Genomic DNA, 17,434 nt, shown 5'->3' on the forward strand with positions numbered 1-17,434 from the left:
TTTTTTTAACTACTTTGTATCCCACCTCTCTTCACTATTTCCTTACTCACTCCTTCGTTTTTTTTTTTTTTTTTTTTTTTTGTCTGTCAGGAAGCACAGGCGACCCTGGCAGAGGCCAGCCAGAGTACAATGGGCAGCCTGGCTCACCTCCCAGTGGTGGTGGTGGTGGGCAATGTGGGGTTCCACTAGGGGCCCTGTGGCCAAGCAGCCAGAGACACAACAGAATATAACACCATTCTGATATAAACCAGACACTGCACTTTTCTGGCTTTTACAGAGGTTCTGTAATTCTTCACAAAGTACCATGGCGCACATGTAGTAGTAGTAGTAGTAGTAGTAGTAGTAGTAGTGGCACATGATGCAAGAAAGCAAGTGTAGGAGCTTATGCAGCATCAGCCAAAAAAAAAAAAAAAAAAAAAAAAAAAATCATCACGCCATTCCCTCCAAATGCCTGTCCAGTTCCTCCTTAAATTTATTTAACCTATCAACTTCCACAACGACAGATGGAAGTTTGTTCCAGCAATTAACCACCCGCTGGCTAAAGGCAAATTTCCGCACATCTATTCTACATCTGTCCTTTCTTAATTTGAACTTATGTCCCCGTAGGTTCGTAATCTGAACAAGTGGAAGGATCCCATCAGAATTCAGCGTGCTCAACCCATTCAAGGCCTTATAGACCTCAATCAGATCACCGCGCAGGTGCCTAGTCTCCAGCCACTGCAATTTGCAGAACTTAAGCCTCTCTTGGTAAGAGAATCCCTTCATTCCCCTCACCAATCGTGTTGCTCTTCTCTGTACACGCTCAAGCAAATCTACATCCTTCCTAAAATGAGGCCTCCAGACCTGTACGCAGTACTCAAGGCGTGGCCTGACCATTGCCTTATACAGAGGGACAATCACCTCCTTTTCCCTGCTAGCAAAATTCCTATATATCATTGACAAAACCCCATGACCTGCCCTAGCAGCCTGTCTGCATTGCTCAGAAAACTTCATATCTGACTGCACAATTACTCCCAGGTCTTTTTCATTTTCTACCACCTTAAGTGTAGTACCACACAGTTGGTACGTTTCTCTGGGGTTACTTCTACCCATATGCAGTACTTTGCATTTGTCAAGGTTGAACTTCAGTTGCCACTTCTTAGCCCATCTGCCCAAATTATCTAGATCCTGTTGCAGTAGCACACTGCCATTACTGTCATTAACAACCCTGCCAACCTTTGTGTCATCTGCAAACTTCGACATTAAGCCTGATATACCTTCATCAATATCATTGATAAATACACAAAACAACAGTGGACCCAACACCGAACCCTGTGGGACTCCACTAATAACATTAGTCCATGAAGAGCAGCACCCATTGATTACCACCCTCTGTCTTCTCCCACTTAACCATCCTTTTATCCATTGTAGCAACTTACCCTTAATACCATTCTGCTCCAATTTGTACAGTAGTCTTCCATGCGCAACAGTGTCAAAAGCTTTCCTGAAATCCAAGTATATGATATCAAAATTATTTTTCGCATCCAGTTCCTTTGTGACCACATCATAATAACCAATCAAATTTGTCAGACAAGACTTTCCCTTAACAAACCCATGCTGTGTTTGAATTATTGCTGCAGTCTTGTCTAGATGATCCTGCAATGCATCTTTAACCAGTGACTCCATTATTTTACCCGGAACAGAAGTTAAACTAACTGGTCTGTAATTACTCGTGTCACCCTTCGATCCACCTTTGTGAATTGGGGACACATTTGCACATCTCCAGTCCGTGGGAACCTCCCCTGAGTCCAAGGATGCTCTCATAATTATGGCTAAGGGTTTGCTTAGTTGCTTTGCCGCCTCCTTTAAAATAACTGGATAGATCCCATCCACCCCAGGTGCCTTTCTTATGTTTAACTTCAACAATTTCTCCTCCACTTTGCTCTCAGTTATTACAAAATCATTAAGCACACTGCTACAATTTGATAACCTTCTTCCATTTTCAAACTGTAATAATTCCTCACGTGTGAATGTAGATGCAAAATACTCATTCAGTTTGTTTGCTATCTGAACAGGATCATCAACAGTCGAACCATCGATGTCAAGTGGACCAATCATATTCATCCCCTTCCTTTTAGAGTTTATATAAGTAAAGAAATCCTTGCTGTTTTTCTTAGCATCCTTTGCCAAAGATTTCTCGTAATCCGCCTTCGCCTGCCGAACCTCCTTTGTGACCTGATTACAGACTAGCTTATATCTGCCACAGGCTTCTGCGTCACCTGATAATTTATATGCATCCCATGCATTTTTCTTCTCTGTCACGAGTCTCATTAGTTCATTTGATAACCATTTAGGCCTAAACCTTGAACGATATTTCTTAATCGGTATATAAAGTCTAGTAGCTTCCACGATTAATTCCTTGAATGCTTCCCACTTAGAATTTACTGTTGGTAACATCGTCAGTTGATCCCACTGTACAGAATTTAAAAACTGTCTGAGACCACTGTACTCCCCTTTACGGAAGCAAAAACCCTTTCCTTTACCCCTGACGGTAGTTACCTCTTTGAGTAAATCCCACTTCAGCACACTGTGATCACTGCCACCTAGTGGTTCCTTTATCTGCAAATTCTTAATACACGAATGATCACTGCTGATAACCAGATCAAGAGTGTTACTTTCTCTGGTTGCCTCTCGAGCATGCTGCTGCAGAAAACAATCATCCAATAAATCCACAAAAGTCTGACTGGTGTGTGAGTGACCAACCCACAAGTTCCAGTCAATATCTGGGAAGTTAAAATCCCCCATTATAAGACATTCAGATTTACTGGCCCACTCTATTTCTCTGTACAATTGTTCATTGTACTCATTCAAGTCATTAGGCCTATAACACACTCCTACCCTTATTTTTCCTTTCGCAGTGCTTATCTCGCACCAAACTGACTCAACAGAGCACTGTTCATCTATATTAACTGGGTGCACTTCCTTTGATTTTATGTTTTTCTTAATTAACAGCATAACACCCCCTCCCTTTCTGTCCTGTCTATCCTTTCTGTACACATTGTACTCCCCAAATTCCAGTTCTGCATTCCTTATATCTTTGTGACACCACGTCTCTGCTATCCCAACAATATCCGCCTTTGATGTCTTGACCAACACTTCAAATTCATCAAATTTATTTACTATACTTCTAGCATTGGTATACATGCAAGCATACATGCTCCTATGCCTATTCCTGGTTACCCTAACACATCCCATATACCCAACTATTCCATGATGACTGCCATCCGTCCCTGAAACCCCCAACACCCCTCGCTCCAGGTCGCTTCTTATTCTAATAGAAGTTGTGCAAGAATCGCCTTCACCTCTGCCTGCGGTTACTGTTAAACTATTAGTCTTTGTATCCCCCCAAACTAGCAGTTTTCCGACCCACCTAACACTGCCTCGATAGCATCAGCAAATATTCTTGCACCCTTTCTATTTAAGTGTATCCCATCCCTGTAGAAGCAATCTCTCCTATTAACAAGTACAGTCCAGGCTGAAAAAAATTCTACCCCTTGAGCCTTGCACAATCTTTCCAGGGCCGAATTGATCGACAAGGCTCTCATCATATACTCCCTCCTATCGTGTCTGGGCAGAATTGCAGACACTTTCAAATTCAACCCTATTTCACGGCTTTTTTTCAACAGTGACCTGTACTTGTTGAGTAATTCTGCCGGTCTCCTACTCTTAATATCATTAGTGCCAACGTGTACAACTATATCACCTTTTGTGCCCTTGAAAGAAGATATCCGCTCTACAACGTCATCAACCTTTGCCCCTGGCAGACATACCCTGGTCCTGTTCCACCTATCCTTTTTACAAAGGATGTTCCCCGTTTCCCTGACAATAGAGTCACCAACAACAACTAGTTCCTGTGGGACCAGCGCATTCTGCCTTAGGGGTTGCCGCTGTGTTGCGTGATGACCAAGTGCAAGCTCTGGCGTTGATGTGGGCAGCTGAGAGCCTGATGGGCCCCTCAATTTAGTTCCTTCGAGGGCATCCACCCTGTCCTTCAAGCTCTCATATAGGCCCATAAGAACGCTGAGTTGTTGCCTGATTTCGATACACTCCTTGCATCGCGCACACACAAAGACATCCCCCATGGCAATATCATGTTCCGTTCCAGAGAGTTCGGCAAACATTTCACAAGTTGCACATTTCTTTAGGCTGTGATGCGTTGGAGAATTGCCCCCCTCAGTTCTCCCCCGAGTCACAGCACTCCTGCCACTTTGTGACCGTTGCTTTGCTGCTCTAGTTTGGGGCATGGTAGTTTAAATTAATAAAATCAATAAATTAAATATCAATAGTATTTGAATAGAAACTATTAAATAGAAACAGTGAAGCGTATTACTATATAATTATGCGTTAGAGCTACCTAGCTACCTCAATTAAAAAATTTGAATTCCCTACCACTATATCCAAAAACAATGGCTACAGAAATGGAACGAAATAACGGTTTTACCTATCGTAAGTAAAATCCACAAAAACTCTTTATCTAAATTAAAAATAAAAAATAACCAGCGTAACTATAACTATATGACTACGTATTAAGTACAATATAAAATAACAATCATGTAAATAACAGGTAAACACTTATCGTTTTTGCAGAGCCTGTAACTGATAGCTGTAACTTTTAAATTATAAGTACTGTTCAAATTATAAGTAATGTGGGGAGCCACTGGTGGCACCTTCCACAAAACACTATACCACTATTCAAGGTAGTGCAATATCAGGGCAACTCATGAAGGCATTCACAATGAGATATAACAGAAATGATGCCATTACACCTACTTCTGTGGTTTACTCCAAAGGAAATGATGCTATGCACTAACAGTTAGTGCATGGCATCATTTCTGTTACTGACTAACTTGTTCTATTACCTAACTGTTTATATTGTTTAATATTATTTTAATACAAAAATTAAGCATTTCTATATTTAAAAAAATTTATTAAGTGGGAAAACGTCATTATGATAATACACTGTGTATTCTTATCACGAACTTTTTATACGGGAAAAGTTTTTAACCGGGAAACTTCTTAAGTGGGAAAATAATACATTACCATAAACAGAGTTGAAATTGAGATTTAAGAAATGAAACTTAGTACAGGGGGAAAACTTCTTATGTGGGAATTTCTTGTCTGGGTTCTACTGTAATATGTTTTCAGCTTGTGTGCCATAGTATTGCTCAAAATTTTCAAAGATGCATAGAAATATTTTTTCCTGTAATCCTTATTAAATTCTAAAGTTTGGATAATAAAATAATGAATATTTGTTGCTAATATTGAAAATATTTTATCCTTAGGTTTATTTAGTTATTATCTTTATTATATTCTTACAGTTTATTTGTTGAAATGAATACAAAAGGTGGAACACTTTGGATAGGAGATGTAAGTTTTTTTAATAAAATTGTTTATATGAAGTAGTGTTTTGAATGAAGTTTATATGAAGTAATGTTTTGAATGAAGTTTATATGAAGTAGTGTTTTCATAATTGTTTGGAGGATGTTTTGTTTTACAAATACAGTATTTTCTATTCTTTTACCTTTTTCCCCCTAGTTCAGTTTACTCTCCCCCCCCCCCTTTTTTTTGGAGAATACCTTGATTTAGCTGTGATCTGTTTTTCGATCATTACTGAAGAAGGGAGCAAAAATTCTGGGGTGTTCAGGGAGAATGCATCAGCTACTTTGGTTATTTGTAATGCTCTAGTTCAGAGGTGGCCAACTTAATTTGTGATGCGATCTACTTTTTTTTCTTCGAAATATGCAGCGATCTACCATCTAAAGAATTTCATTGCACGTGGTTAAAAAAGTTAATCAACATCACAGTATTTCGAGATAATTGTAGATCTCGAGGAGCACTTCTAATTTCATTTTTGTTCTTAAAATTTTCAAAAAGAGAATCTGTTATTTCTAAAAATGCGTCTTTGATGAATTGACCATCGGAAAATGGTTTGCATTTTTTTTTGCAAGAAGATGACTTAAATGATGCTACAGTTACTGCTTTAGATTGTAAATTAGGGGTCATGAAGAAATTTTGTTGTGCGAATAATCTGGATTTAAGTTCTTTTAATTTATTTATTAAGCAGAAAATCCGATTGTTATTTACCGTGGAGTGCATTGAGGTGCCTTTCTAAATTTCCTTTTTTGGGTATAGCTACTACGGAAGCATTGCAAATCAAAAAACATTTTTCTTTTATCATTACAAAAAGTATTCTAGTTCTCACCTTGATGAAAATAATACATTTTACTCTTTTTCTTTTTGAAAGGTATTTCACAATGAATAAAAAACATTGTCATTGAGGCCTTGGATGCATATAAAAAATTTATTATCGTCATGGATAAGGTGTCAGAATTCTTAAAAGTTGTTGAGAGAGTTGGCATTGATAGAGTGAATATCTCAGATCTAACAAAGGCTCCTAGTAGTCTCCTGGAGGAAATGGAGAATCATCTTACTTTTCTTGAAGGAAAGAAAGGAGTTTCAACTACTGTTTCTTCTAGCCACATTATTTCTTTCAAGGAATACACTCATTTTAAATCAAAGGGTATTAATTAATGTGTAAGTACTGTCCAGTTGTTAATATTAAGTAAGCTAAATAAGAATGTACATGCACATGCTCTCCACAACTTAACTGCGTGAATTTTCACTAGACAAGCCTAGTGACTGCACGGTGACAAGGGTAGTCACGTGATTCAACGGATTTGTAATAAATGTATGCTGTGGGGTGCATAATAATAACATTTAGATTTTGACTAATCTATTTTTTATATTTAAAATTCATCGTGATCAATCGACTGGTAGATTGCAATCAACTTGTTGGCCACCCCTGCTCTAGTTCATAGGGTATATCAGTTCCTATCAATGTTCCCTCTAGGGTGCGCGGCTGCACAGTAACTGAAATGCTGCCACGAACTGCAAAATTGTTGCCACGCAGCTGAAATTTTCTTTTAAAAACGCTGCTGGAGCACCATCAACAGTTGCAAGGAATGCATACAAAACTGGATGATAATAACATAGAAGCTGAGGAAGGTGTACCGTGGGCTGAAAATTCTAATTTTTGTTAAAAATTGTTAGAACAAGGTAAAAATTTGTTTCTATAAATTTATTTGTATGCCAGTAAGTTGTTTTGCTGAAATAAGTTTCTTCACTTAATAATTAATATGTTTGGTATTGCCAATAATAATTATAATAATAATTATTATTTTTATTATCCTTACGATGTCAAAAAGAAGGGCTGAAGGAGAGTTAAATGTTTTGAAACAAAGCTTGTGCAAGATTTAAGAAGGATTGGCTTCTTAAATCTAGCACAAGCTCGTAGAAAATGAATTACCATCTTCGCATCAAAAACAAAAAAATAACAATTGACGATATTTTTAAATATCAAGATACTGGCAATGTTGTATGCACCATTTGTGTGGAAGTGAAAGTTGGGAGCGAGTTCGGTAGTGGAAAAATATGGGAAGACGAAGTTAGATTACTTAAAATGGCATCTCAACAAGAGAATTCATGTAGTGCAGTTACCAAATTACGCAACCAGAAAAAAGGTGGAATTTTGTGAATGTTAACTGAAACTCCAAAAGAGCGTGAAGCAAGAGTGGAACAAGATGCACGAAAGAAGTCTGACTCTAATATGGTCAAGGTGCTGATTGATAACATTAACTATGCATTTGAATTTGTTGAGTGTATCAGTTTTGTACTATAGGAACAAATAATGGGAGAATTGCTATAGAATTTCCTTTAGGACTGTGTCTGCAGGTATTTTGAAATTAACTGCATGTGACGTATAACTATTGTTGAAGCAATAAGAACATTTTATATCAAGAACAATCTTGATCTTCAAAAGATGATGGTGCTTACATCAGATGGAGCACATGTTATGCTTGGAAAGAATAAGAGTGTGGCAGCAATTCTTTTACGAGAAATAAAGAATCTGTCCGAACAGCATTGCCTTGTCCACAGAGAAGACCTGGGATTAGACGATGCATGGAAAAAAGTGTCAATCATACGGGATATAGAAACACTGTTACAAATAGTATATACAATGTTCAGTAAGTTGTCTATTAAAAAAGGAAAGCTAGAAGAATTAGCCAATGTCACAGAATGTGTTGTTTCATTATTTCGACCACTAAACGAAGTGAGATGGCTGTCAAGATATTTTGCTGTAACTGCTTTAATGAAAAATTACGAAGTTTTAATCTAGTATTGTAAAGAACAAGTTAATGTATTAGAAAATGAAATGCACAAGGCATAATTTCTTTTGGGTTTAGGTAATTAACTACATAATATCAGTGTAGATACACCATAGTTTACCCATAAATTTGAACTACGTATAGTGTAAAGGCATCGTTTTAATTGTATTTCATATTGTGGGTGCCTTCACAATGAGATAGCTGGTATTGCACTACTTCAAATAAATAACGCTTCTCTAGTAGAGAAGACTACTGTTATTTATTTTCAGTGGATACCACCACGCAGACGATCGTTTTTAAGCTAGTGGGCTTCATCATCATCAGTGGGTGGGCAGGTATCGTAGTAATGCAACATGCCATAACAGTTGCGAAGTTATTTCCACAATATGAGAGATGCCAAATGGTGTCGGTAATAATGTATTAGAAAATGAAATGCACAAGGCATAATTTCTTATGGGTTTAGGTAATTAACTATAATATTGGTGTAGATACACCATAGTTTACCCATAAATTTGAACTACATATGTAGTGTAAAGGCATTGTTTTAATTGTATCTCAAATTGTGGGTACCTTGGCATGTTACATTACCAGGGTACCTGCCCACCCACTGATGAAGAAGCCCACTAGCTTCGAAATGATTGTCTGGGTGGTGGTATCCACTGAAAATAAATAACAGTAGTCTTCTCTACTAGAGAAGTGTCATTTATTTGAAGTAGTGCAATACCAGATATCTTGTTGTGTTATCTCATTGTATCTCATATTGTGGATTATCACCCACAATATGAGATACAATTAAAATGACGCTTTTACACTACATACGTAATTCAAATTTATTGGTAAATTATGGTGTATATACACTGTATTATATAGAACAAGTTAATGAATGTAACGATCCAACCAGTAACTCCTGCCTGAAGATTTTGACCAGTCCACAATCAAATAGCGTTAACTGTTCTTAATGATGTTTAGAAGATCTGGCATCTCTGTAAATTACTTCAGAAAAGTTGTTGGAATATGATTGAAGCACTGCAGTATGCAAAAGCAAAAATTAACAAGATAAGGTTACAATATTTTGGCCATACTGTTTATTGGAGTGACAAAGTAAAAGATTTGCTTTCATCTATAAGTTCTGACGTCGATACTATGCCTATTATTTTATTCATAACGTGTGTGTAATCACTTGAACAATAGATTTCCTGTTGATGCGTTAAGAGAATGGCAAGCTTTTGACCCAATTGCTATGGCAAATGCAACTTATTTTGAATTTGGAGAAAAGAATGTTAAACGACTAATAAAAAAATACTCAGCTACCATTACAATAAACGAAAGCATTGCCACAATAATATTGCATCAGTACTGTGATTTGAAATTCTTTGCTTCTGAGAAGGTTAAGGGGTGGTTAAATTAAGTCGCTCACTGATATGTTGAACTACATGCTCAGACACAAAGAATTTGAAGAACTGTCTATTCTTGTTGACATCTGTGGAACATTTCCAGCTTCTAGTGCTGAATGTGAATGTGGATTCAGTGTCATGAATTCCATCAAATGTAAATCTAGAAACAGACTGGAAGTTGAACATTTGGATAATCTGATGATGATTAAGACTTATCTTTCATCTGGGTGCGAAATTAATCTAGATAGTGTTTATAGTCAATAGATTTCTAATAAGGACAGACGAGAAAAATTTCTTGAAACGTGAAATAATTTTCTTTGTTGCGCTGATTTTTATTGTACCATTCGATTAATAAATAAAATACAAAATATGAAGTTTTCAATTTTAATTGTAAATATTCTTATTATGCATATTACAGAAAACTTTTAAAGTGCTGTGCAGACGCCAGGTTGTGTAAAAAAAATTTCTGCTCAGAGCAGTGGCAGGTCTGTGCAGCTGTAAAAAAATTAGAGGGAACATTGCTTCCTATGATAATTTTTGTGTGTGTATGTATGTGTCATGGATTTATTTACATGCTGTCTGTGGTGAAAAACATGGAATAGCTAATAAGAGAAACCTGACAAACCTTATTCCCTTTTCAAATATGCATTAGTACAGTTCTTCAATTGAAGATCTCCCCAATCTTTGAAAAGATTTGAACCCAGCCCCTCTCTAAATGAGTGAAAAAATGGAAAACACAGAGGATATCTTATTAAGAATGCTATTTTGCCTATCAATTAGAAGAATTATCAAGAGCAAATAGCTTTAGAGTTTCAGTGAATTTTTTCACGACAATCTAAAAATTGGTGGAGCATGTACACAAATTTGCAATAGATGAACAGTATTGCAGTCTGTACTGGCAAGCAGTGCAGTGGTAAGTTTCAAGGCAGTTTACGTGTTGACTGAGAATGGATTTCTGTATTATGTTAGAAGAGATAGAAGTAAAGGAAATTGCTTGGTAATGATTTATCTGCCTGCTAAGAAATAACTAGATAATGGCAAGTTTCTGTGCTTCAAGTTGGTAGATATTTTTAGTGAACTCTTGGCCTTAGTGTGCCAGTTCATATAGTCTTCTTTTTTTTTGTATAATAATGTACTCATGGGCCAATTTGTGGGTTGTATGTGTTTAAAAAAGTCATGATAATTTGCATTAACATATGCTTAAAGAAAAATATTAATAAAATAAATGAGTATGTGAGTGTTTAACTCTTTCTTTCCATATAGACACTCTAAGGTTTATGTTGATGTTGGTTACTGGGTTTGCAAGAAAGTAGAATAAGTTTTGTTTGTTGTTAATCGCTATACATTGACCAGTAGCACAAAATTTAACCAGAAATGAAATCTCAAATTGTCTTCCTCTTCCTTTTCACATGAACAAATTCTCAAAATTATAATAAACAGTGAAATTCAAGAGGAGTGATACCTTTATTGCAGAGAACAGTTATCAAAAATCAGTTTCTCTACAATGAACTGTACCCTTCTTCCTAAAAAGAATTCAGTATCAGTATGTGCAATATGATACAAGAAAGCAAGGAGACATGCAGCATCAGCCAAAAAACCCTTTATTTGCTCATTCCTTCCAATAATTTAGCATTAGCATTAGTAATGGCAAATGATGCCAGAAAGCAAGCTTATACAGCATTAACCAAAAAAAAAAAAAAAACCCCATGGCACCTCCCATTTCACCTATTCATTCCCTCCAATAGCTTTTCTAGTTCTTCCTTGAATTTATTTAAACTATCAACTTCCACAACACATGTAAGTTTGTTCCAACAACAGGACCTGCACGCTAATGGTAAACTTCCACACATCTATTTTGCAACTGCCCTTCCTCAGTGCTATAGTGCAGCTTATGTGCCATTAAACACCAGTTTTCACACACACATACCCTTCCTAAGTTTGAATTTGTGCCCCCTCGTGTGTGTGTGTGTGTGTGTGTGTGTGTGTGTGTGTGTGTGTGTGTGTGTGTGTGTGTGTGTGTGTGTGTGTGTGTGTGTGTGTGTGTGTGTGTGTGTGTGATCTTAAAGAGAAAGAATCCCATCAGCATTGAGCTTGCTGAATCCATTCAAAGCCATACCTAAATCATATCACCTCGCAGGTGCCTAGTCTCTTCACAACTTTAAGTGAAAAATGATGGTTGAAAAAATTTGCCTTCAGCCAGAAAGTAAAAGAATAAACTTCCATCTAGCATTGTGGAAAAATTATTCCAACAGAGCATAATACAATACAGTAAAAGAGAAGACTAGGAAAGCATGAAATTTTTTGTTTATGTTAACAATCTAATTAACATACACAGTGCATTACAATTCAGTTGCACATTAGATTTTTATTTCTCTAAGTTTAATTTTTTCTTTTTTCTGTGATTAATAGAAGCGAAAATTAAATAGTTCATTGTCTTGTTACAGTTAATTACTGATAAAATGTATAAAAGTGTTTTCACTTCACTATACATACCATTCTACATAATATTCACTCCATATTTTGTAATACTTTTTAATCAACTGCATGTGAAATGCAACAAATATTGAAGTTCTGTGATTTAATAAATTAAACAATTTATTAATGCATTTAATTATTTTTTCGTGGATCTTAATAACAGTTGAAATAAAACATTTATTTAACATTTTTGCTGTGATTAATATAATAAGGAAATAGAAATAATTCACGATTTATGTATTTTGGTAAAAATTATATATTAGCAAAAAAAGTAACAACATTCGTGCATGATCTGAGAACAAAGAATATTTCATTTTTGCACATATGCCATATTGCTCATTCATTCCTTCAATCCATGCATGGCAACAAATATAATATCTAGTGTTTCAGCTACAATATATGTATAACTTAAGTGATATGTATGAAAAAAAAAAATATATAATAATAATAATTTTCAGATTTCTAGTGGTCCAATGTTAATGAAATTTGGGATGGCTCAACAAGTCTTTCTAAAAGAGCTAAGTATAAAATTTTATGAAATTCAATCTGTTTGTAGTTGAGTTATTACATGCAGACAGACTGACAAAGAAATAATGATTGCCAGACTTCTGTTGGTGTCTGATTTCAATGAAATTTGAGATGTTTTGATGAATCTTTTTTAAAAAACTAAATAATATAAAATTTTGTGAAAATCCATCCACTGGGATTCAAGTTATTAAATGCAGATGGACAGACAGTTGGATTTAGTGAAGACATTAGGAACTTTATACACATGTGTATGTTAACCTGTCTGAAAAGAATGATTGATAAAAGTATGATATAAGAACTCATGGTGAGCAATGCATAACAGTTCTTTAACATCTATGCAGTTGATACGATTTAAAAACCTTGTTTGTGTAAAAGTAATTTTTGCTACCATTTACACATATTTTACATCTATAATTATCTTTCATACTATCCCCACCAACCTCCACCCCTGCATAATTTTTGTGGAAAATTAGCATTCCACAATTTTAATTTACTCACTACTTTTCAAGAATGTATAGCTGTTGTGTAAATCAAGAAATGGTTATTGTTCAGAATGCTAATATTAGATATGTCTGACATTATTGTTTTTAAGTTGTAAAAAAAGTAATCCAATAAACAGTTCTTATGATTTTTGGGTTATCTATACCACTGCTTTCCACGATGATAGAGAGGACTACAAAGCTAATATAAATGTCAGGGAAGCTATAAAAGCACTTTTTCTCTTTTAAGTTAATATATTCAGTATCTGTTTAGAAGAATGTAAAATTTTAAATTCTGTGAATTATTAGTTTAGTGAAGACATTAATCTAGTGATTAATAACATACATGCTTAAAGTGCTTAGGCACTTTATGCATGTATGCTAACTTGCTTAAAAAGAATGAATGATAAAAGTATGAAATAAGAACTTGTGCTCACCTTTTAAGATATAAGGTACTGTGAGCACGTAGTATCTTATGTCTTTAAAGGTCATTACGCCATCTATATTTTGTAAAATTGCTGGAATAAAATGTTTTTGAAAACTCATGATTTGGTTACTGATTTTAGCTTGCTCAGTATATGGATGAAACCTTCTTGAAGCATGCATTTACTCTGGTAGGAGAAAACCTCTATCATGCCAAAATAATTAGGAACAGAAGTACAGGGTAAGTTCAATTTTTTTTTATTAATTGCGTTCATATTTAATAAAAAAAAAAAAGAAATATGTTTGAAAAAGAAATCTTATTTGGCTTCATACCTCTCAAGCAGGTCTGTTCACTTTATGGATACTGATATCATACATGCCAACTAATGGTTTTGCCTCCATTTGTGAAACTGCAAATATATTAAATCTGTAGTTTTTAAATTATTTTGTCAAAATAATATACATTTTAAGTTATAAAACTTAGAAAAAATGTAAAAACCAAAATGCTGATTTCCCTTTTCTTTCCTTTCCTCACAAAAATATCATATTTTATGAAAATTGAAATACAGATGTATGAAGATAAAATTTTCATATTTTATGAAAATTGAAATACAGATGTATGAAGATAACTATAGGAAGTCAGTCCCACTCTAAAAATAAATTTAGCCAATATTCAGGCCCTGACTCAACTGCAGCTGTAGGTAGCATTAATATACCTCTTTGTATTCCTCTTTCTGATGGAGGTATCAGTTCTCTTACTGTTATTTGTTCACATATATACCTAAATAAAATAAATAAAATTATAAAAAATGTGTGTCTAATGAATGGTGGCGGCACCTGGAACTTCATTTCAACTCCACCGTGTGTTTTGCTGTGGTGATAGAGGACATGCCTATAGGTATAAAAACAAAGTAAACATGAAGGAAACCATTTCAGGTTAAGTTAGGAATTCAAATTGAGGGAAATTTTGTTTAGAGTTAGACTTTCTTTAAAAATAGGGAAACCAATTAGAGATAGATAACCTGAAATAGTTACTCACTCAACTGTTTGCAAGAGGAGAAATTATACAGACGATTATACATCTTTAAACAAATACAGGCAGTTCCCACTTTATGAGTTCCCAAATTTGAGTTCTTTTTTTCAAGTATCAACAAAATCGAAAATATGAACATTAATTGCAATAAATAAATAAACAAAACATTCATAAATGTGGCATTTCAAGCCATGCACATAGCTATACAACACTACAGTACTACTGTAGTGTTGTATAGCTATGCGTACTAAACGTACTACTGTGCGTTCGTTTGTTTGTTCAAGCAGATGAGAGTGCCTCACTGATTACAGTGAGACCACGTTACAAAGAGTGGTTGTGTTGCTCTTTATTTTCGCTGTCTTGTCTTATTTCAGATTTATCCCGCTTATTAATATTGTACACTATGCCAAAACAAAGTAATACTATGGAGAGTGGGGTTAATAAAAAGAAACAGTGAAGAGGAATAACATTGGAAACAAAATTTGAGAGCATAAACAAATGTGATCTCCTTATTCTTCATCATCATCGACTGATGATGATGATGAAGAATAAACATTCTTTAACATTTGTATGACATAAATAATTTCTTTATTATTATAATTTTCTTGATATTAAAGGCTATGTTTTAATTTCTTTGAATAAATAAATCATTGTTTAAGCATAAACTCTTGGCTTGTTGACCATTATTTAACATTAATATGGTCAAATTTCATTGTTGAGAACATAAGCCCTGTTTTTCACATTATGTCTATGTGAGAATGAATTCCTGCTTTATGAGTTTTCGCTTTATAAGTGCACGCTAGGAACAAATTAACTCTTAAAAAGTCAAGAACTACCTGTAGTTATACAAAAATAATTATACAGAAAATTTACAGAGTTATACAGATGCAGAATATACAAAACTATACAGATACAAAATGTACAAAGATGCATAGAATTAAAAATATAACTTAAATAAATCCAAGGCTGAACTATACAGACTTTTGGAGTGAATGGACAGGTGAAACGGGAAGGTATTTTTTTTTTTTTTTTTTTGTCTGATGCTATATAAACTTGCTTTCCTGCATTATATGCCTCTACTAATGCTATTAAATAATTTTAAACATATATACCTAAATAATAATTACTGAATTTTGAAGTACTGTTGGGCTAATGCTATTGCAAAGTAGTTAGTATAATTGGCCAACATAGACATTATATCAGCCAGTTACATACTCAGATGCATGCAGATCATGAAAGTTGGGTGCATTGATACATGTCTAACTGGAAATGGTAGACATATCTGGTCGAATTACCAAGTGAGAATATTTTGCTTATTAGATAGATATATATATACAGTCGATTCTGGTTATTTGGGACACATCGCGACTAGTGTATTTTGGCCTGATTAAGCGGCTGCCCCAACTATCCGAAGTTTCACGTAAATATTTAAAAATACAACGAACCCCCGCTTTACAGTTGGTTCACTGTACAATCAAATCACGTTACGATGGACTCACCATAGTAAAGTATCGTTCACTATACGATGTGTAGTAAGCGCCGGTCATTGTGATCACATTTGCGAATTGAATTTTAATTCTATTAAACAGCAATTCTAATTAGTGAAAATAGGAGGAATATTATCCACAACGTTAACAGTACAATTCCTATTCAAGAAGTTCTTTCGTGCCTACTTTGGTCTTGTTACTTAATTTTTTCAGTAGACTCTCTCTCAAAAAAAAAAAAAAAAAAAAAAAAAAAAAAGGCTCGGTTAGGTTCAGAAATCTCTCAGCTGCCAACATATTGAATGAGCACGAATCTTATAATATGTATTTAAGTAAGCAATAACTTGACAACCAAAATGATGGGGCTCCTTGTCTCAAAAAAGTTGCAGTTCGTTCGTCAGAAGTTCAGTTAATTATCAGCAGCAGTTAACGATGTTCAAAAATCCTCAAATCCAGGACATTGAAAGCAACTTTCAACATCGATTTCAATTAAATTTTTGGTCGTTACATAATAATTTCTTTTCAAACGTTAATGTCCATAGCTCTTCAGCGGTTGTAAATATGTAGTACCAATGTCGTACTAACATTTTTATACTTGATAGCATCTCCTGCACCACCCCATCCTTCTTCGAAGTTGAAAACTAGTTGTGGAAATCCCTATATGTTAATTATTTTATACTAAATTTTTAAATCATGCCTGTTGGGTTTTTCTGTTGGAATATTTCATTTGAATTTAATAAATTACATTTATGTTAAAAGAAATGGTATTAATGGTCTCCAGGCGTCAGCTCATAACCGTAAGTGTATTATGCTATGAGCACCATAGCTCTGTTATGTACTATTAAATTATGATTGTAGAAATGTGTTTGTTCATGGGCCGATTTGCATATTGTGGGGGACTGAAAAATCGGGAATAACTCAAGGGATCCCCCCCTTCGTCCTCCGCCTCACATCAGGTAACTACAGCCTCAAATGAATAAGACTTGAGGAAGTCCTCCAGTCTTCGATGAGAATTGAACTTAAAACCTCTCCAAACCTGAAGCAGACAGTGATGTATCATGCCTTCTAGGCTGCTACAGACAGGCAGTGCTTACATTAATAATTATTATTATAAATATTATATTATTAATGCTGATTACTAATATAGTCGATTCTAGTTATTTGGGACACATCGGGACTAGTGCATTTTGGTCCGATTAAGCGGCTGCCCCAATTATCCGAAGTTTCACATAAATATTTAAAAATACAGTGAACCCCCCTGTTTTACAATTGGGTCACTGTACAATCAAATCACGTTACGATGGACTCACCATAGTAAAGTACTGTTCACTATACGATGTGTAGTTAGCGCTGGTGATTGTTGTCACGTTTGTGAATTGAACTTTAATTCGATCAAACAACGATTCTAATTAAC

General features: G+C 35.0%; 1 protein-coding gene across 2 annotated transcripts in view; it reads left to right on the forward strand.

Moving 5' to 3' along the window:
• Secp43 (tRNA Selenocysteine associated protein) overlaps positions 1-17,434 on the forward strand; it is a 179,218-nt gene that overhangs the window by 34,443 nt on the left and 127,341 nt on the right. For both annotated transcript variants that reach the window (XM_090372127.1, XM_090372128.1), the window contains exons 2-3: positions 5,358-5,406; positions 13,647-13,744. In XM_090372127.1, the coding sequence (XP_090228253.1) occupies positions 5,371-5,406; positions 13,647-13,744 (134 nt within the window). In that variant the 5' untranslated portion in view covers positions 5,358-5,370. The remainder of the gene's footprint in view (positions 1-5,357; positions 5,407-13,646; positions 13,745-17,434) is intronic.

This window comes from Mastigoproctus giganteus, chromosome 4, assembly GCF_048544385.1.
Source record: "Mastigoproctus giganteus isolate SK-2022 chromosome 4, ASM4854438v1, whole genome shotgun sequence".
Lineage (NCBI taxonomy): Eukaryota > Metazoa > Arthropoda > Arachnida > Uropygi > Thelyphonidae > Mastigoproctus > Mastigoproctus giganteus.